Source organism: Phyllobates terribilis, unplaced genomic scaffold (assembly GCF_046119375.1).
Source record: "Phyllobates terribilis strain yellow unplaced genomic scaffold, ASM4611937v1 Scaffold_2__4_contigs__length_985480577, whole genome shotgun sequence".
NCBI lineage: Eukaryota > Metazoa > Chordata > Amphibia > Anura > Dendrobatidae > Phyllobates > Phyllobates terribilis.
In genome coordinates, this window is record NW_027362762.1 from 108,105,135 (window position 1) to 108,126,597 (window position 21,463).

The following is a 21,463-nucleotide window of genomic DNA, read 5'->3' on the forward strand; positions in this document are numbered from 1 at the left end:
TCTGTTCCGTGTGAACAGAGCCCTGTCCGTCCTGCTCTGACTCCTTGCTCACTGCTCCGGCAGCCTTGCTCCGCTCTGACCCTTTTGCTCACTGCTCCGGCAGCCTTGCTCCGCTCTGACCCTTTTGTTCACTGCTCCGGCAGTCCTGTTCTGCCCGCTGCTCCGGCAGTCCTGTCCTGCCCTGCTTCTGCCCGCTGCTCCGGCAGTCCTGTCCTGCCCTGCTTCTGCCCGCTGCTCCGGCAGTCCTGTCCTGCCCTGCTTCTGCCCGCTGCTCCGGCAGTCCTGTCCTGCCCTGCTTCTGCCCGCTGCTCCGGCAGTCCTGTCCTGCCCTGCTTCTGCCCGCTGCTCCGGCAGTCCTGTCCTGCCCTGCTTCTGCCCGCTGCTCCGGCAGTCCTGTCCTGCCCTGCTTCTGCCCGCTGCTCCGGCAGTCCTGTCCTGCCCTGCTTCTGCCCGCTGCTCCGGCAGTCCTGTCCTGCCCTGCTTCTGCCCGCTGCTCTGGCAGTCCTGTCCTGCCCTGCTTCTGCCCGCTGCTCCGGCAGTCCTGTCCTGCCCTGCTTGTGCTCGCTGCTCCTGCAGCCCCGTCCTGCTCTGTTCTTGCCCACCGCTTTGGGCGTTCCCTCTCTGCTGTGGTTGTCTACCGCATCTGCGGTTCTGTGACCCAGTCTGTACTGGGTCTTAACCTTTCTGTGCTCCAGCCCGTCCTTTCGGCCAGTACCTCCCTGCCTGCATACTCGCCTGTATCCACCCATCTGCATACCTGCCGTGTTTGCTTACATCCACCAGTCTGTGCCAGCCTAACCTGCCTGTTCCAGTAATCCCAGTGTGGGTCAACCCCCGTGTCCGGAGTTTGACCTGGAGTAGCACCTGGTCCCTCTGCCCGGTTTCTCCCTGGTGCACTGGCGTCGTATGCCGTCGTGCCACCTTGGTCGGATCGGCCAGATACTTAGTCACGCCCCTCCAGGCACTCTCCGTTCCATGGTCCAGTGGAACCACAACACCCGCACACGCCAGTCAGTCCGGGCGTGTGCATAACAGTTTTTTTTGTGAAAATATCTGAAATTTGACAAACTTTTTAGAAAAATTTGCAATTTACAAACTTTGAATACTTTATACCTTTTAAACCAGGTAGTCATACCACACAAAATTAGTTAAAAAATAACTATATGTCTACTGTATGTCAGCGCAATTTTTCAAACATCCTTTTTTGTTAAGATATTAGAATGATTAAAATTTAGCAAAATCGTTTTTTTTATGATATTTTTTTCATGGAAATATAAAAAACGTATTTCTTATTGACCTATTCAGTTTTGAAGTGACTTTGAGAGTCCTATATAATGGAAAACGCCCAAAAGTGACACCATCTTAAAAACTGCAACCCTCAAATCATTCAAACCTATATTCAGGAAATGTCCTAACCTTTCAAGTGCTTCACAGGAATGAATGCAAAGTGGAATCAAAAAGTGAAAATGCAATTTTTGATTTTTTTATTCAAAATATTGCTTTTTGCTCCAAATTTTTTATTTTCACAAAGGGTAATAAGAGAATATGGATACACATTTTTTTCCCATTTTTCACCAACGCACTTATGCCCCATATGTAGTTGAAACCCATGTTGTAAACTAAATTACATAACTTATTTAGGGGCGGGGTGAACATTTTTAAATTGGAAAGTTTTACATGAAAAGAGCCATCCAAAGTTTTGTCAATGTGATAGAAGAATGATGAGAGATCAGTAATTGTTCTTTAGCCAACAGGCGCTTCACAGAATTTTATAAGATTGGGATTTGAAAACAAAAAAAATACAATACTTTTTTTTTTATTGCTCAAATGTTACTTTAGCCTCAAATTTTTCATTCTCACCAGGGGTAATAGGAGAAAATGGACCCCACAATTTGTTATGCAATTTCTACGGAGCACAGCAATATCCCATGTGTGGTTGTACTCAACTGTTTGAGCGCATGACGGGACTCAGAAGGGAAGGAGCTCCATTTTGGATTTTGGAATACAGATTTTGTCTGAATGTATTGTGGGCATCATTTGTAGTGCCGCTAAGTTATCAGAATGACCGAAAAACACCAAAAGTGACCCCATTTTAGAATTCCCACCCCTTACTGAATTTGTCTCCAGGTACAGAAGGACTTGGGTATTCTGGTTACAAGTAAGCTGAGAAGCAGTACTCAATGTCAAGCAGCAGCCGCAAAAGCAAACAAGATTTTAGGATGTATAAAAAGAGAAAAAATTTCCACAATCCCAACGTACTGTTGCCCCTTCATAAATCACTGGTGCGGCAACATGTAGAATATGGGATCTATTTTTGGGCTCCACATTTTAAAAAGGATATTCAGAAGTTAGAGTCAGTTCAAAGGCGGCAACTAGATTATTACAAGGGATGGAGGGCCTCTCCTATGATGAGAGGTTGGAAAAGTTGGGCTTGATTACCTTAGAAAAAAGACTCCTCAGGGGGGATCTCATATACATGTATAAATATATGTGTGGTCAGTACAAAGGACTGACGCATGACTTATTCCTTCCAAAGACCATACTAAGGACCAGGGGGCACTCATTACGGGGGGAAGAAAGGTGATTCCGGCAACTAAACAGGAAAGAGTTCTTTACAGTCAGAGCAGTCGGAACGTGGAATGCCGACCACAAGAGGTAGTGATGGCTGACACTATAACAGCTTTTAAAAAAGGGGCTGGATGAATTCCTCGATACACATAACATTGTGGGCTACAGTTAAATTAGTGATAAAATGTACAATTGGGGGAGGAAGGTTGAACTTGATGGACCTAGGTCTTTATTTAACCTACATAACTAAGTACAGTGACTATTTTGGCCTCACGTGTAGAGGATGTTGCAGATGTGAAAATTGCAAATATGTCAGTTTACTCTGTGCCCTGTAAATTAATTGGGCTCTCCTTGCTACAGTAATACCATACCTGTGAGCCGAAACTGCGGTTTAGGCGCACTAGCCTAAAGAAATGAACTGGACTATAAGTTGGTGTACATGCGCCGTGTAAGCGCATGTTCACACTGGCCACTAAACAGAAAAAAACTAAGATTAAAACAAAGTGAATAAATACCCTGCAGTAAGTAAATAAACAGCAATAGTGCATGAAAATAACATGGGGTAATTTAACATAGTTTTGATCAAAAAAACATAAAAGCCACCTCACCATGTCATGGGGACCCTATTCGGGATGGTCCTAACCTTCAGTATTAAAACCTTAACGTATGTCAAATGATGTAAATGTGAATAAGGGTCGAGCAGGACCAAACTTCAACTCATCCCACAAAAAAACAAATCCTGATTCGGGTCAGTCAATGGAAAACCTGAAGTTTTTATTGGTAGAATTTTGGGGTTACATAACAACATTTTTTATCAATTTTAAGGCTCGGTTCACATTTGTCTTGTGTTCTCTGCTGAGCTTTTACATCAGGGTTCCTGTCTAATTCCCCCAAAAAATGACATTCAGACGACATCCTCAAAAGAATCATACACTATAATGAGGCAGATTGAGTCACTTTTTACTCTGTATCTTATGGCCTTTTTTGTGGCTGAGTATTCTCTTTTCAGATATGCACACAGGTATGGTCGAACACACTTTTGTGCATTAAAAAGATGCCTTAAAAATACAAACCCCACGGGAACACCAACCAGAGCTTCCCAAGTGACTCCATCTGCCTCATTTATAGTGGATTGTTCTCTTCAGGATTTTGTCTGAATCTCATTTTTTGGGGAGTTTAGATGAAAATCTCGAGATGAGTGCTCAGCGTAGAGCGCAGGATAAATGTAAACCAAGCCTTAGTCTGATCTTTGGGAAGCAGAATGAACAAAATAAACAGCAGTTCCAGAATTTTTTATTTATTTTTACTTCGTTCACCGTGCGGAGTAAGTGACAAGACCACTTTATTCCTTGTATCAGTACGACTACATCAATATCAGATTTATATAGGGTTTGATCCAGGCCATCGTACACCGTGGCGATTACTTGACTTTGGGTTGCCATGGTAAATAGCAAGTCTGATGACAGGGTGCCGATAGGGCTAAAGAGGGACCCCTCTCCCTCTGTTAACCATTTATATGCCGCTGTTGCAATTGACAGTGGCATCCAAGTGGTTAAATGGCTGACATTCAGCACAGTGCCTGCAGTAAAATACAGCTTACACCCGATGCAGTTTCTCCCTGCAGAGGGCATGATTTTACTTATTCCTCAGCGCTGACTTTTTACTGATGTATTGATGATCGTGTGCCAGTTACCTAGCTTGTATCTGTGTAGGTACAGGGATAAAGTACAATAGGGTACGTGGAATATGGGGTTTACTTTTAGGGGAAAGGATCAGGTTCTTGGGAATAAGGTAAAGGAAGAAGGTAAACCGAGAAATGTTATATTTAGAGAATGTGAAGACTTGCCTAAAGAGGCCTTTTTAGGGCACACTTAAAACTGTGATTGTTGGGAACTAAAAGAGTTGTCCTGTCCTTATCCTCCCCAGGTCCAACACTTCACAAACTTCCCACTACATATTCCCTGTAACCTATATTTGTGTAAATTTATTTGGAGGTTTCCCCCATGTGCCGCCTCCTGATCTGTAATATATCCAGTCCACATGGCATGGACCTCTGCTATTTTCTGCGACGAAAGCCTTTATGCACTCCACCCATCCGTCCTAATGAGAATGTCTCCTTATCTGTACACGCCGGCTATAGTGTTTGTCAGTTATTGCACATGTTACATTTTCTACCTCCCGTTACATAACTTTACACATTTTATATAATGTTTCATTCTTTCATGTAACATTTGTGAACAGAAAAAAAAATCTATTTTCTGCAGTGCCGCTATTGTTTCATTTTCTCAGCACTTTTGGTAGTTAAATGTTTTTGAATGTTGAGTTAGAAGTCATGCCAGGGGTTTACACGGCTTCCCAAATAGTTTTTCAAATTGATAAGGATGAGGCAACTTTTGCAAAATGGATGAGAGTTTTTTTTTTCTGTAGATGGCAATACTTGGTCAGCATTCATTTCATATGCAACATCGGACTAGGATCTCTTGGGTCCAGCAATGAAAATAATTCTGAGCACCCAACCTCTATCTGCAGTGAAATGCAAACGTTTGGGCACCCCTGGTAAAAATTACTGTTATTGTGAACAGTTAAGCAAGTTGAAGATGAAATGATCTATAAAAAGCCTAAAGTTAAGGATGACACCTTTCCTTTGTATTATAGGCAAAAAAAATATAAATATATATATATATATATAATATATATATATATATATATATATAGTGCCTACAAGTAGTATTCAACCCCCTGCAGATTTAGCTGGTTGACACGTGCGGAATTAACTTGGCATTGTGACATTTGTACTGTAGATCAGCCTGGAAGTGGGAAATGCACTGCTGCAAATTTTTTTTTTTTTTTTTTAAACGTTAAAAGTTAATTCAGAGTGTCATTTATTATTCAACCCCTCAAACCACAAGAATTCTGTTTGGTCCCCCTAAAGTATTAAGACGTAGTTCAGGCACCAAGAATAATGAGCTTCACATGTGTGGATTAAAGATCTCTTTTGCCAGCCTTTTCTGACTATTTAAGACCCTCCCCAAACTTGTGAACAGCACTCAGATATGGTCAACATGGGAAAGACAAAGGAGCATTCCAAGGCCATCAGAGACCAGATCGTGGAGGGTCACAAGGCTGGCAAGGGGTACAAAACCCTTTCCAAGGAGTTGGGCCTACCTGTCTCCACTGTTGGGAGCATCATCCGTAAGTGGAAGGCTTATGGAACTACTGTTAGCCTTCCACGGGCTGGACAGCCTTTGAAAGTGTCCCCCCGTGCCGAGGCCAGGCTTGTCCGAAGAGTCAAGGCTAACCCAAGGACAACAAGGAAGGAGCTCCGGGAAGATCTCATGGCAGTGGGGACATTGGTTTCAGTCAATACCAAAAGTAACGTACTCCACCGCAATGGTCTCCGTTCCAGACGAGCCTGTATGGTACCTTTACTTTCAAAGCGTCATGTCAAGGCTCGTCTACAGTTTGCTCATGATCACTTGGAGGACTCTGAGACAGACTGGTTCAAGGTTCTATGGTCTGATGAGACCAAGATCGAGATCTTTGGTGCCAACCACACACGTGACGTTTGGAGACTGGATGGCACTGCATACGACCCCAAGAATACCATCCCTACAGTCAAGCATGGTGGTGGCAGCATCATGCTGTGGGGCTGTTTCTCAGCCAAGGAGCCTGGCCATCTGGTCCGCATCCATGGGAAGATGGATAGCACGGCCTACCTGGAGATTTTGGCCAAGAACCTCCGCTCCTCCATCAAGGATCTTAAGATGGGTCGTAATTTCATCTTCCAACAAGACAACGACCCAAAGCACACAGCCAAGAAAACCAAGGCCTGGTTCATGAGGGAAAAAGTCAAGCTGTTGGAGTGGCCTAGTCAGTCTCCTGACCTTAACCCAATTGAAAACTTGTGGAAGGAGCTCAAGAATAAAGTCCACATGAGACACCCAAAGAACTTAGATAACTTGGAGAAGATCTGCATGGAGGAGTGGGCCAAGATAACTCCACAGACCTGTGCCGGCCTGATCAGGTCTTATAAAAGACGATTATTAGCTGTAATTGCAAACAAGGGTTATTCCACAAAATATTAAACATAGGGGTTGTATAATAATTGACCCACACTTTTATGTTTAAAATTTAATAAAATTCAACTGAGCAACATAACTTTTTGGTTTGTAAGATTTATGCTTCTGTTCATAAAACCTACTCTCGTTTGCAGTTTGAAGGCTCTAACTTATTTGCATCTTATCAAACCAGCTAAATCTGCAGGGGGTTGAATACTACTTGTAGGCACTGTGTGTGTATGTATGTATATATATATATATATATATATATATATACCGTATAATATGGAAAATGGACTGATGCAAACGTTTGGGCACCCTTGGAGATTTGGGTGCTCAGATAGCTTTGACCAAGGTTTCAGTCCTTAATTAGCCTGTTAGGGTTATGGTTTGTTCACGATCATCGTTAGGAAAGGCCAGGTGATGCAAATTTCCCAGCTTTATAATAACCCAGCCTCCTTTAACCTTGTGCCAAAAACCATCATGTGTTCATCTAAGCAGCTGCTGTCACGCACTGTGTGGGAAAGACTAAGTGCAACACGAAGGGATGAGGGGAAGTTAGCCCAAACGCTTGGGAAAAGAGGAGTGAAGACCCCTAGGCAGATCTAATATCACCCTACCTATCCTACCGTCCCTATATAGGTTCCGTACCTATCGCCAAACAGGAAACCTAATCCCTGTATATCCCTAGAGCTAGGCCGTAGATAGGGAGGGGTGAGCACTGGTCAGTTCCCACTATAAAATAAAGACAACAAGGGAGACAAACAAAGGGGGAAAACTTTAGATTGAGCAGACACCAGAGAGATAACAGCAAATGTCCTCCAAGGGCACTAGAGAGGAAGCTAGCCGACTGCTATAGCTCCAAGCCTGCACAAGGGAAAATGAGAATATCACCGGCGACTCCCTGAAGCAGGCTGAGAATTTATAAGCACCCAGACCAGGGTGTGTCAATCAGAGCAGGAGGGAGGTTGCCGCTGGGTCCAAAAGTAAGAAGGATTAAGAAGGCATCTGCAATGCGAAACGCAATGACCTTCTGCAGCCAGATTCAGAGCAACTGTCTGTTACACCTGACACACCCATGACAGCTGCCTAGCACTCTGAAAATGAAAATGGTGGATGCCGAGAAAGCAGGAAAAGGCTATAAAAAGATAGTAAAGCTTTTTCAAGTTTCCCTTTCCTCAGTTCGAAATGTAATTAAGTAATGTCAGTTATCAGGAACAATGGAGGGCAAGATAAGATCTGGAAGACCAAGCAAAATTTCATTGAGAGCTACTCATAGGATTGCTAGAGAGGCGAATCAGAACCCCCGCTTGACTGCAAAATACCTTAAGAAAGACTTAGCAGACTCTGAACAGTAGAACAATGTACCACAACTCCAGAGACACATGCACAAATATGGCCTTCATGGAAGAGTCATCAGAAGTAAACCTCTCCTGCTTCCTCACCATAAAATTCAGCATCAGAAGTATGCAAAAGAACATCTAAAAGCCTGATGCACTTTGTAAACAAGTCCTGTGGACCGATGAGGTCAAAATAGAACTCTTTGGCCACAATAATCTATTATAATAATCTTTATTTTTTATATAGAGCTAACATATTCTGCAGCGCTTTGCATACATTATCATCACTGTCCCCATTGAGGCTCACAAACAATGATCAAAGTTCTGTGTGGAGAAAAAAGGACACATCATTTCAGGAAAAGAGCATCTCTCCAACCATTAAGCATGGGGGTGGATCAATCATGCTTTTGGGTTGTGTTGCAGCCAATGGCACTGGGAACATTTCACGGGTAGAGGGAAGAATGGATTCAGTGAAATTTCAACAAATTGTCGATGCAAACATAACACCATCTGTAAAAAAAAGCTGAAGTTGAAAAGAGGATGGCTTCTACAAATGGATAATGATCCTAAACACACGTCAAAATCCACAATAGACTACCTCAAAAGGTGCAAGCTGAAGATTCTACAATGGCCCTCACAGTTCCCTGATCTGAACATCATTGGAAATCTGTGGCTAGACCTGAAAATAGCAGTGCGTGCAAGATGACCCAGGAATCTCACAGAACTAGAAGGATTTTCCAAGGAAGAATGGATGAAAATCCCTCAAACAAGAATTGAAAGGCTCTTGACTGGCTCCAAAAAGCGTTTACAAGCTGTAATACTTTCAAAAACATTTTGCATAGGCCCATTGTCCTTTTCACATTTTTTTAAAATGTGTGTGTGTTTGTGTGTGTGTATGTATGTATGTATGTATGTATATGTGTATATATATATATATATATATATATATATATATATATATATATATATATATATATATATATATATATATATATATATATATATATATGAAATAAATATAAATATATATATATATATATATATATATATATATACTGCTCAAAAAAATAAAGGGAACACTCAAATAACACATCCTAGATCTGAATGAATGAAATATTCTCATTGAATACTTTGTTCTGTACAAAGTTGAATGTGCTGACCACAAAATCACACAAAACATCATCAATGGAAATCAAATTTATTAACCAATGGAGGCCTGGATTTGGAGCCACTTCCAAAATTAAAGTGGAAAAACACACTACAGGCTGATCCAACTTTGATTTAATGGCCTTAAAACAAGTCAAAATGAGGCTCAGTATTGTGTGTTTCCTCCACGTGCCTGTGTGACCTCACTACAATGCCTGGGCATGCTCCTGATGAGGTTGCGGATGGTCTCCTGTGAGATCTCCTCCCAGACCTGGACTAAAGCATCTGCCATTTTTTTCTTATTAAAGTACACTCTGCACAAATTTATTAAAAAAGAAAAACTGAAATATCACATGGTCATAAGTATTCAGACCCTTTGCTCAGTATTGAGTAGAAGCACCCTTTTGAGCTAGTACAGTGATGAGTCTTCTTGAGAATGATGCAACAAGTTTTTCACACCTGGATTTGGGGATCCTCTGCCATTCTTCCTTGCAGATCCTCTCCAGTTCCTTCAGGTTGGATGGTGAACGTTGGTGGACAGCCATTCACCATCGTTCAATAAGTCAGATTTTCACATTGCAGATTTATATAGGTGTTGCATGCAGATCTGATATGGATTTCACACATATTTTCCCTATGAATTGCCAAGGATCATATCTATGGTAAAAATGTTGACATAACATGCTGAGGATTCAAAATACGCACCACAGACCAGTTTCTGGCAAGGAAAATATCATCTGTTTTGCTTCTTCTGTAATATGCTATTCCCATGTAATTACAGAATTGTGCATTGGATAAATACAATTAAATCATAACATAGAAACTCCAATTAAATATTAAAAAGGAGAAAAAGGTGTCCATAGAGTCATTTAAAAATATTTTTTACTGTATATTAAAGAAGACCTTTCACAAAATTTTTCATGTTGAACTGGACGAATGATGTAATAGTGGCTGCAGAGCAGAATAAAACTTTTTTTAAAAATATTTCCTCTCCATGGTGGAGATATTAGCAAAGTATTTGTTAACTTTTTTAGTCCAAGTGGGTGTTATCAGACAATATTCACAAGGGAGGGGGGGGGTGTACTTCTTCCTACTATATGGTAATGATGACCAATGATAAAGAGGCAGCAAAACTCAAAGGAAAGAAGAACATGGCTTAGAGCAAGTTTATCACTGTGTGAGATGTAATGATTACAGCTCTGATCTCCTGGTCTAACCTCCTGCATGATTAGAAAGCACAGATGACTAAGGAAGATACTTTCACATTGCGTTCCGGCACCCGTTCGTTGGCCCCAATGGGACTTTTGTCTGAAACCTCCGCAAAATGGAAAAGGCCAAAAGAAGACTCGTTTACGCGAAACAGCTGTTGCTCAATCATTCTTCTATCTCTCCTCTCCTCATGTGACGACCAAATAAAGTGCTGTTAATTCTCATACCAGTGGTGAGTGCCACTTTTTTTTCATTGTTTCCGTCTTTAACGCTGCCACCTTTTGGGGCTGAGCACCACCAGATACCAGCTCTGGATGCCAACTTATTTCTTTTGCCACATAGTGCTTCCGGACTACGTACATTCCGTACAGGTGTGGCAGCAGTACCAGCGTTTCTACCTCTTTTTTTTTTTTTTCCTTTTTTTTATGCGTTGAAAAAAAAAGTTAGCTCATTAGATGGCAAATACTTTGATTGCTAATATTTCTGCAACGGAGAGGTAGAACTTCGCACCAGAGCCTGTTTTTGCCTTCGTGACCAGGCCAATTTTTTCAATTCTGACCACTGTCACTTTATGAAGCAATTACTCTGGAACGCTTCAACGGATCCCCCTGATTCTGAGATTGTTTTTTCGTGACATATTGTACTTCATGATAGTGGTAAAATTTCTTTGATATCACATGCGTTTATTTGTGAAAAAATCGGAAATTTGGCGAAAATTTTGAAAATTTTGCAATTTTCAAACTTTGAATTTTTAAGCCCTTAAATCAGAGAAATATGTCACACAAAATACTTAATAAATAACATTTCCCACATGTCTACTTTACATCAGCACAATTTTGGAACCAAAATTTTTTTTTGTTAGGGAGCTATAAGGGTTAAAAGTTGACCAGCGATTTCTCATTTTTCCAACAAAATTTACAAAAACATTTTTTTAGGGACCACATCATATTTGAAGTCACTTTGAGGGGTCTTTATGACAGAAAATACCCAAAAGTGACACCGTTCTAAAAACTGCACCCCTCAAGGTGCTCAAAACCACATTTAAGAACTTTATTAACCCTTCAGGTGCTTCACAGAAATTTTTGGAATGTGGAAGAAAAAAATTAACATTTAACTTTTTTCACAACAATGTTACTTTAGACCCAATTTTTTTTATTTTCACAGGGGTAACAGGAAAAAAATGGACCCCAAAATTTTTTGTGCAATTTCTCTTGAGCGTGCTGATACCCCATATGTGAGGGAAAACCACTGTTTGGGCGCACGGCAGGGCTCGGAAAGGAAGGAGCGCCATTAGACTTTTTGAATGTAAAATTTGTCTGAATAATTAGCAGACGCCATGTTGCGTTTGGAGAGCTCCTGATGTGCCTAAACAGTGGAAACCCCCCACAAGTGACACCATTTTGGAAACTAGACCCCTTAGGGAACTTATCTAGATGTGTGGTGAGCACCTTGAACCCCAAGGTGCTTCACAGAAGTTTATAATATTGAGCTGTAAAAATAAAATTTTCACATTTTTCCCACAAAACCGTTTTTCATCCCTTAATTTTGCATTATCATAAGGGTAATAGGATAAATTGCACCATGAAATTTGTTGTGCAATTTCTCCTGAACACGCTGATACCCCATATGCGGAGGCAAATTACTGTTTGGGCGCATGGCAGGGTTTGAAAGGAAAGGAGCGCCATTTGACTTTTTGAATGTAAAATTTGTTTGAATAATTAGCAGACGCCATGTCGCATTTGGGGAGCCCCTAATGTGACTAAACAGTGGAAACCCCCCACAAGTGCCACCATTTTGGAAACTAGACCCCTTAGGGAACTTATCTAGATGTGTGGTGAGCACCTCGCACCCCCAGCTGCTTCACAGAAGTTTATAATATTGAGCCGTAAAAATAAAATTTTCACATTTTTCCCACAAAAAATCTTTTTCATTCTCTAATTTTGTATTATCATAAGGGTAACAGGATAAATTGCACCATGAAGTTTGTTGTGCAATTTCTCCTGAACACGCCGATACCCCATATGTGAGGGAAAACCACTGTTTGGGCGCACGGCAGGGTTTGAAAGGGAAGGAGCGCCATTTGACTTTTTGAATGTAAAATTTATTTGAATAATTAGCGGACGCCATGTCACATTTGTGGAGCCCCTAATGTGTCTAAACAGCGGAAACCCCCCACAAGTGCCACCATTTTGGAAACTAGACCCCTTAGGGAACTTATCTAGATGTGTGGTGAGCACCTTGCACCCCCAGCTGCTTCACAGAAGTTTATAATATTGAGCCGTGAAAATAAAATTTTCACATTTTTCCCATAAAAAATGTTTTTCATCCCCTAATTTTGCATTATCATAAGGGTAACAGGAGAAATTGCACCATGAAATTTGTTGTACAATTTCTCCTGAGTACGCCGATACCCCATATGTGGGGGAAAACCACTGCTTTGGTGTACGGCAGGGTTCGGAAGAGAAAGGAGCGCTATGTTGGCTGGGATAGGCAGCAGACACCATGTCACATTTGAAGAGTCGCTGACATGCCAAAACAGCAGAAACCTCCACAAATGACCCCATTTTGTAAACTACACCTCTCAAGGAATTCATCTAGGGAAGTAGTGAGTATTTTTTAATTTTTAAATTTATACCATTGGGCAGTGAAAAAATCATAATTATATTTTTACCACAAAAAAATGTTTTACCCTCAGATTTTACATTTTCACACAGGGCAATGGGTAAAAATGGTGCCGAAATGTGTCACACAATTTCTTCTAAAAGTGTCAATACCCCATATGTGGCTGTATCGTACCGCTTAGCCATACGGTGAGATCTGGGGGGGACGGAGTGCTATTTGACAATTGGAGAACAAATTATTGTAGAATAGGCATTTGGATTTGGGAGCACAAAATTTTCTGAATTTCTTTTGGGGGGCAAGGGTCATTTTGGTTTTCCAGAGCCTTTCTGCTACCAGTAACTTGGAAGTCCCTTATATTTTTAACAGATGACGGACCTGAGTGGGGACTAGCTTTTTTGAGGACTGAGTTGAAGCTTTTATTGGGAACATTTTACGTAACATTTATCCGGCGCTCTAGGCTGAGCACTTACATCGGGGTTTCCATCTAAATTTCCAAGTGATGTAATTCAGATGAAACCCCTGCAGGATCCATTCACTGTAATGAGGCAGCAGAGTTACTCTGGACACCGTCTGGCCTCTGTGTAGCGGTGTCCTTTTTTTCAGAAGTGCACAAAACTGTGGCCAACCGCACTTTTATGCACGCCTAAAACAAATGACACCGTGGGATCCCAGGCTAGACGGCGTCCACAGTGGCCTATATCTGTCTCATTACAGGGAATCTTCCGTCATGGGTTCCGGCTGAATCATGTATTTCAGAGATTTACACGGAAACTCTGGTGTAAGTGCTCAGCGCAGAGCACAGGATAAATGTGGGCAGAGCCTTACTGGGATCTTTGGGGACATAATAAACAAATCAGTAGCAGGTGAAGAATTGGTTTTATTTATTTTTTACGCCGTTCCTAGTGTGATATAACTGATTAGATTACTTTATTCTTCGGGTCGGTGTGATTACAGAGATACCAGATTGATATCGGGTTTTTATGACTGACAGCTGTCACACACTAAAAGACGCTTTTTTTGCAAAATCTAGTTTTTGCATCACCATATTTTGAGAGCTATAATTTTTCCATATTTCGGCCGACAGAGTCATGTGATGGCTTGTTTTTTGCGGGACGAGTTGACATTTTTATTGGTACCATTTTTGGGGACGTGACATTTTTTGATCGCTTTCTATTCCGTTTTTTGGGAGGTAAAATTAACAAAAACAAACAATTCAGGAATTGTTTTTTGAGTTTTTTTTTTATGCCGTTCTGCGTGTGGTAAAAGTGATAAGGCAGCGTTATTATTCGGGTCAGTACGTTTACAGCGATACTACACTTACTGTATTTTTTTATGTTTTGGCGTTTTTACACAATAAAACTATTTTATAGAAAAAAATATTTTTTTTGCATTGCTTTATTCTGAGCGCTATAACTTTTTTATTTTTCGGCTGATGGAGCTGTATGGCGGCTTTTTTTTTGTGTAACAAGATGACGTTTTCAGTGGTACCATTTTTATTTCTATTTTGTTTTTTGATCGCATTTTTTTCCACTTTTTGTTTGGCAATATGATGAAAAAGCATATTTTTTTGCTCCGTTTTTTATTTATTTTTATTACGGTGTGCACAGAAGGAGTTAATTAGTGCGACAGTTTTATAGCTCGGGTTGTTTCGGACGCGGCGATACCAAATATGTGTACTTTTTTTGGTTTTGTAAAAATATACGGATTTATTGGTTTAATATTTTATTTATTTATTTTTATTTATTTTGTGATTTTTTTATTAATAGTTTAAAAACTTTTTTTTTACTTTTTTTCACATTTTTACTTAGTCCCTGTATGGGACATTAATTTTTATTTTTCTGATCACTGATCTCATGTAATGTAATAGACATATATTACATTACATGAGATCTTCACACAGTCAGTGTGTCCTGCCAGGCTTCAGCTGTAGCTGAGCCAGACAGGACACCATATATGGCAGAGCTGGAGGCGGTCATGTGACCTCCAGCTGCCATAGCAACCCCAGGTCCTGGAAGGACACGGAGGTCTTCGGAGAGGTAAGTTGACGACCCCCTCTCCTCCTGCTGTCTCCTATATGCCGTGATCACTATAGATCACAGCATATAGATGACAGCTAAGGGTTAACATCACTGGGACCTGATCTAATCAGGTCCCGATGATGTTCCCTGTCAGAGCTAACGCTCTGCACCGGAATCGCAGCGCTTGCAGGACCCTAGGGGTCCTGAGCGCTGCGAGACCACCCACCGTTTTTAAACGTCGGCGCTGCACAGAGCCCAGGCAGCGCGGACGTTTATCTACAGTGGGCGGTCGGGAACCGGTTTAAAAAACAAAACACATTTTATTGCGCTCTGCAGCCACTATTACATCGTGTGTCCAGTTCAACTTTTTAAAATTTGGTATAAGGTTCTCTTTAAAAATATAATTATAGTTCAACCAATGATCGCCGGCAGTGCAGTGGTGTGAGGGAACCACGAGGCAAAATACACATGGCTGAACTGTATCAAAATAATTACTATTTTGAATCCTTTTAATCTATTTTCGATATATTGTTTAAAGTAGTAGTGCTATGTAAATCTTTCATAAGTGGAAAACACACAGTTTCATCAAATCTCTAACACATCCTAGCTATCTCTTTTTTAATTGCAGCCATATACCTCAAATGTCAGTACATACAGGTATAGTATATCTGTCCTAGTATTAATACAACCAAAATTAATTTAATTTAATTAAATTATAAGGCTGACAAAACCATGTGTGATCAAAAGCAATTGCTCGTGTTGTGTCTGAGTGGCACGCAATCCACTACCTCATCACGCGTTTCACATGTACAGCTTCCTAAGGGGATAAAGTATCCGGTTAATCCAATCACATGATTGTTATAAAGCCTTTCACAGTGCAGTCTTTGGTGCTTAAACATCCGGGTCCACAGCTTCCAAAACCCTCCTCTACTAGTGAATTCTTTACACACATATCCGGGGTGAGTGATGTAATGCCGCATTACTAGTCATGTGTGTTTGGCATGGTGTTACGATCCTGGCGTAGTACTGCTGGAAATCAGTGGCCGAAGGAGCAAAAGCAGGAACAGCAAGCGGTAGTAGAAGTTCTTGTAGTTAGCTAGGAGTTGTAAGAAACAATCTGTAAATGACTTAGAACAGTCTGGGTAAGAGTGTTCAGGAGCTGTAGACTGAAACTAGGCTAATAGCTAGACACAATACTCAAGCAATGAGAGTTCCATGTGGCTTTAAGTAGGCTCAAACAGGAAGCAAGATGAATTCCATAGATTCAGAATCCGCCATCTTGGTAAAGGGCAATTGCAGAACACAACCGCAACCTACAGTGGTAAGGATGAAACTGCAGCACAATTATTAAAATGAACAATAGCGGCCACTAATGGTCAAACTGTAGAGATATATAAAAAAGTGTATTAAAACCATAATTCCCCTTAAATGTTATAAGCACATTTTAAAGAAAAACTGGGTTCTGTTCAAAAGCAGGATTTCTTCATGTCATGATTAGAGTATCACTTGTCAACTTATGTTTTTGTTTTATTTTTTTATTTTTATACTTTAGGCAATTATCAGTTGAAAATGCCAACCTGCAAGAAAGTGTTGAAAAAGAGAGCAAAGAGAAGAAAAGATTAAGCCGTACCAATGAGGAACTTGTATGGAAGCTGCAGTCTGCGGATTCCATGAGTCCTATCAAGTATCCCTCCTCTCCCGTCCATCACTCTACTTCTTCGGGTCAGCTGTCACCCTCCAAAGTCAACTCTGCTCAGAGATGACAATCCATATGATGGACAAGCTCCATTTTGGTACCGTTCCTTGCAGTGATCAGTCTTTGGATTCCTGTGACTGCATGTAAAACCCAATGTCCCTTTTTGGAAGACTCTTAAAGAAGGTACAACGACACCACCTGTCTTTCACATGGACCTCAAGCCAAGGAAACAAACAAAAAAAAGACATTCCACTAAAACAATTCCTCGCAAGTCACACCAATGTTTCAGGTTACATACAGTCCAATATGCTGGGGACATGTACAATATGGTTTATTGTATACATGATTGCACACACTTTACAGGTTGATTTGTACATATGATGCAATGTACATACGAGAGCTCGTGTATTTTTGTTTTTTTATGTTGCTGACGTGTTTGATCAGCTGTTTTTTAAGCCGTGCCTCTGTCTTCTACCTGAACGGGACATGTTTCTGTCCATCTCGTTTTTACCGCTTATTGTAACAAAGTAACACTAATCTATACCGATGTAAACCAGAAAAAGCGCCTTCCAAATGGTACCACACGATCACCAGCTTCTGACAGGTTAAGGCTGCCTACGCAATAATCCAATGCTTTGCCCGCATGTCAGGCATTCCTTTCCTCTCTGCGATTTGTTACATGGCTTCACTGGATTCTTGTCTTTTTTTTTTTTTTTTTATCCGGATTTGATGTTTTTGACAAATAGGCTTTCACGGCCAATAGGGGGCGCTATGTATTGGCCAAGACCATGAATGGAGAAGCCAGATCTTTCGATGTACATAAGTTAGATACTACCTTCCAATGACTTTTGCTTCCAACTCCCAGACTCTACCCATGTTCCATGGACCTTGTTACATTGTATTCCAAGGCATTGTTGTGTTTAGTCCTAGCTTCTGAATACTCTTCCTCTATGTGTAAGAACGTATACTTTTTACATTTTTTTGTAAATTTTTTGTAATGCACATGTGAATATAGGACTCTGCCTGCAGATATGCACCCGATTTCTAGTTCGTTTTTATGCGAAGTGTGTGTGTGTGTAAATTTATAGGTAAGCAACGCGCCCACCTGAAAATAATAGGGAGCTAGATAGAAAGATTTATTTTGGAATGTAATATCAATTTATTACAATCATATTATTATTAAAAAAAAAAACCTATATGGGCATTCATTATGTGTTTCGTTGTTTAGTTAGCCATGTTTGCTCATGTATGAAATTCACCTTTCCACTGTGATTCAATGCTGCAGGAAATCTATCCTGGGTTTATATCCCCAATGCTATGGTATTTGTTCTGCAGCATAGTAGGGTGCCGTAAGGCGTTGAATTAATATAACCAGTAGAAAAATGTTTTAAAGGGAATATGTCAGCAGGTTTTTGCTATGGAATCTGAGAGCAGCATGATGTAGGTGCAGAGATCCTGATTCCAGCAATGTGTTACTTACTGGGCTGCTTGCTGTAATTTTGATAGAATCCCTGTTTTCTCTGCTGTAGATCTAGCAGTGCTCTGTATAACCCCGCCTACACCACTGATTGGCAGCTTCCTGTATCTGCATATTGTCAGCAAGCTGCCAATCAATGATGGGGGCGGGGTAACACCGATTAGCTGGACTAGCTTGCACATGAGACCTAGTCCTAGTGATCATCTCCTGCTAATAAAACATTGATTGTATTAAAACTATAACACGCAGCCTAGTAAGTGACACATCCCTGGAATGAGACTCTTGTCCTATATTATGCTGCTTTTAGATTAAATAGCAAAAACCTGCTGGCAAATTCCTTTTAATAGGAAATTGTAAAAAGTTTGGGCTGCAACTTTTAGGTGCCACGACCTCAAGGTTTCCCTAAATTTTGAGTCACAAATGATGCACAACATTTTCCACTTGTAGGAAAATATGTAGATTTTGCAACAGTCGCATTGATATGAAATATCATTATAACCAGGGAGATTTATTAATGATACTGAAGGTTGCATCATTTCTCCAAATCGTTAAACATATCAACATGGCTCGTGAGATGATAAAATGTAGTGAAACTTGGTATTTGACAAGCTCTTCTCATTTATGCCATTTCATTGCAACTGTACAACGTACGCCAATACGCTCTTAGAAAATTGTTAAAGCGAAGGCAAAAAGTATCCAAAAAACATTTATAAATTTGACTCCCAAATATAATACATTTTATAGCCAGGATTTGTGACAGTTTTACGTAGGAGCATAACTATAGTGGGTGCAGGTGTTGCAGTTACACATGGGCCCTGGAGCTTTGGGGGTCTACAAAGTTAGATGACATGAAAAGACCAATACTATAAAATACCTATTATGTTTTGGGGGCCCTATTGAAGAATGTGGGCTCCAATGCAAAATGTTCACGTTATGCCACTGGGTTTACAGCATTTTGCTTTGTAAATCTCCACCATTATTTTTTTCTTATAAAATAGTTTGAAACATACAGATCTATCCAGTAATATTCCTACACAGAGGAGCTAGAAATAGATAAAATCTTAGAGCCGTCCTTTTTAACATGAAACTAGAAAAAAAAAGTTATAGTTTAGGCCGTCAATCAGAAGACATTTGGACTGATCTCAAATACCCAACTGATATCTGGCAAAACATTTTTACTTATAAGAAGGACATGTGACCTTTTTGGTGGATGTCCACCTTTTACAACCATGTTACTTTTAGGTTCACCATTCTGTTCTCCAAACTTATGTTTATGGGGGAGCAGAGCTTCTTTTTGTTCTTATATTTGAGCTGGTTTCACCAATTTTCACAGTCTGGGTATGGACCACAATGTCCTAAATGGCCGGTGGTCTCCTGCCCCAAATTCTGCAGTCTCCTATATTTCTATGAGCCTGTTGAGCTCAGATGAGGAGACCGGAGGCTAGACCAGATATCACAGTCCATACTTGGACCATTAAAGAGGTTGTCCACTACTGTTACATTGATGGCATGGCCTATTCTATCAAAAGTAGTCAGATGTGCAGTACCGTGCGGCAGTCACTACAAGTAGACGGCCAGCTCCACAATTGAGTACTTCTGGCCACCGCCGACACCGGGGGGGCCGGGTGTCAGACTCCGGCCGATCAGACATTGATGACCTATCCTAAGGATAGGCCCTCAGTGTAATAGTAGTGGACAACCTCTTTAATGTCTGATTTGTGAAACCAGCCTTAAACTGAGCACTAAATCTCCTTCAAAGTTAATTTATTTCATTTTGCTACGAGGTACTGACCAATTTTGGTTTCTTTTATTGTTATAGCCACACTAGAAAAAAAAATTGCATGCGGTTTTATTATCAAAGGGTTTGCCTCACCACTAAATATCCCATTTATAGCATAAAAGATCATAAAAAATGGACAATTTTTCCATGTACACGAAGTTAAGAAAACAGTCCAGTAAAGAGTTATGACATTTAATTTGCTCACACTTTGAACACCAGGTGGCGCCTTTCTAACACTGTGCACATCCACCCAAACTGCTGAGTGCTGGTGGACACACATGCTCAATCACTGTCTTCGTGGCCCTTTCCAGAGCAACCAATAGAAACCGCTTTCTGGCATGTTTATCAGGGAAGGAGCAGAGCCTCTGTGTTAATATGGCTGCCTTGTTAAGAAAGGAAAGTCTCCTCCAGGGAAAGTAAGAAGGAACTATACTGGCAGCTGCCAGAGGGGGAAGGAAACCAATTTTGTTTAGAGCCTGTCTTCTGTAGCATACATTAGATGCAGCACTAAGAGGGACAAATTTGAAGCAAAAAAAAAAAAGTCATGCTGGAAACGCAGTAAATACTTTAAAAGAGATATTAATATCCTTTCAGGACATTTGTATACATTGCAATTTAAAAAGTAATCCCTTTAATACCACAGTATGCAACATCTTAGTGATGGCTGAAGGAACCACAGGAGTTTACCAAGTCCTCTCATCTACACATGAGGTTTGGTGTTCTCTAACCAAAAATTACTTTATAGCAATCGATTTAATTTGCTCTGAACTCTGGAGGTCAACTCTTCAGCACCATTTAGACTTTTTAATTAGTACATAGCTCCAGTTTTCCTTTTTCCCCCGACAATAACATGAAACTTTCATGGACTGTGCCCAAAATGTGCAAAATGTAGAATGCTTTACTTTGGCAACAACACCTTATCTCAGGGAGTGTCCATGTATTATCCAAGACAGAAAACTGTGTTTCTTAAATTTTTAATTTTTTTTTTCAAGGTAACACTCCATAAAGTCACATTACATTACAGATGTACCATCACCCAAAAAAAAACGGATCAGTTCTAATTTAGATGGCATGAACCATCACTTTGTAAAGTGATGAGGATACGTCCGCTCGCACCTTACTAACCTCATCCACGGCACTGTGTAACAAGGGTTCGCTCAGATCGAGGTTGTCCCTTGTTCTTCTTAAATAATATTATTAAATGTGTTAATAGCTTTGCCTACTTTTCACTTTTTCCTGTTGAATTTTCTTGTCTTTTCATTTATGTCATTAGAAAATAAAATCATTGTTCATAAAAAGGAAGAATTGTTTGCCAAAATCAATGTAGCCTGTGTGACTATTCTCTGCTGTATGGCTTATAAATGCTTATTTATCAATATCTTCAGAAGAAGGTGTAAAGGTAAGGTAAGGCTAGGTTCCCACGATGAGTTTTTGATGTTGCAGATTTTCTGCACTCCTTCTGCACCCAGTAAGTAAAATAGGTTACTTGTATTTTTTCTAAAATATGCAGCGTAAAAAAAAAAACACACCAAAAACTCATCGTGGAAAC

General features: G+C 40.5%; 1 protein-coding gene across 2 annotated transcripts in view; it reads left to right on the plus strand.

Moving 5' to 3' along the window:
* MTUS2 (microtubule associated scaffold protein 2) overlaps nucleotides 1-21,219 on the plus strand; it is an 833,540-nt gene extending 812,321 nt beyond the window's left edge. For both annotated transcript variants that reach the window (XM_073662484.1, XM_073662485.1), the window contains exon 15: nucleotides 16,514-21,219. In XM_073662484.1, coding sequence (XP_073518585.1) covers nucleotides 16,514-16,724 — 211 coding nt within the window. In that variant the 3' untranslated portion in view covers nucleotides 16,725-21,219. The remainder of the gene's footprint in view (nucleotides 1-16,513) is intronic.
* Nucleotides 21,220-21,463: the final 244 nt, after the last annotated feature.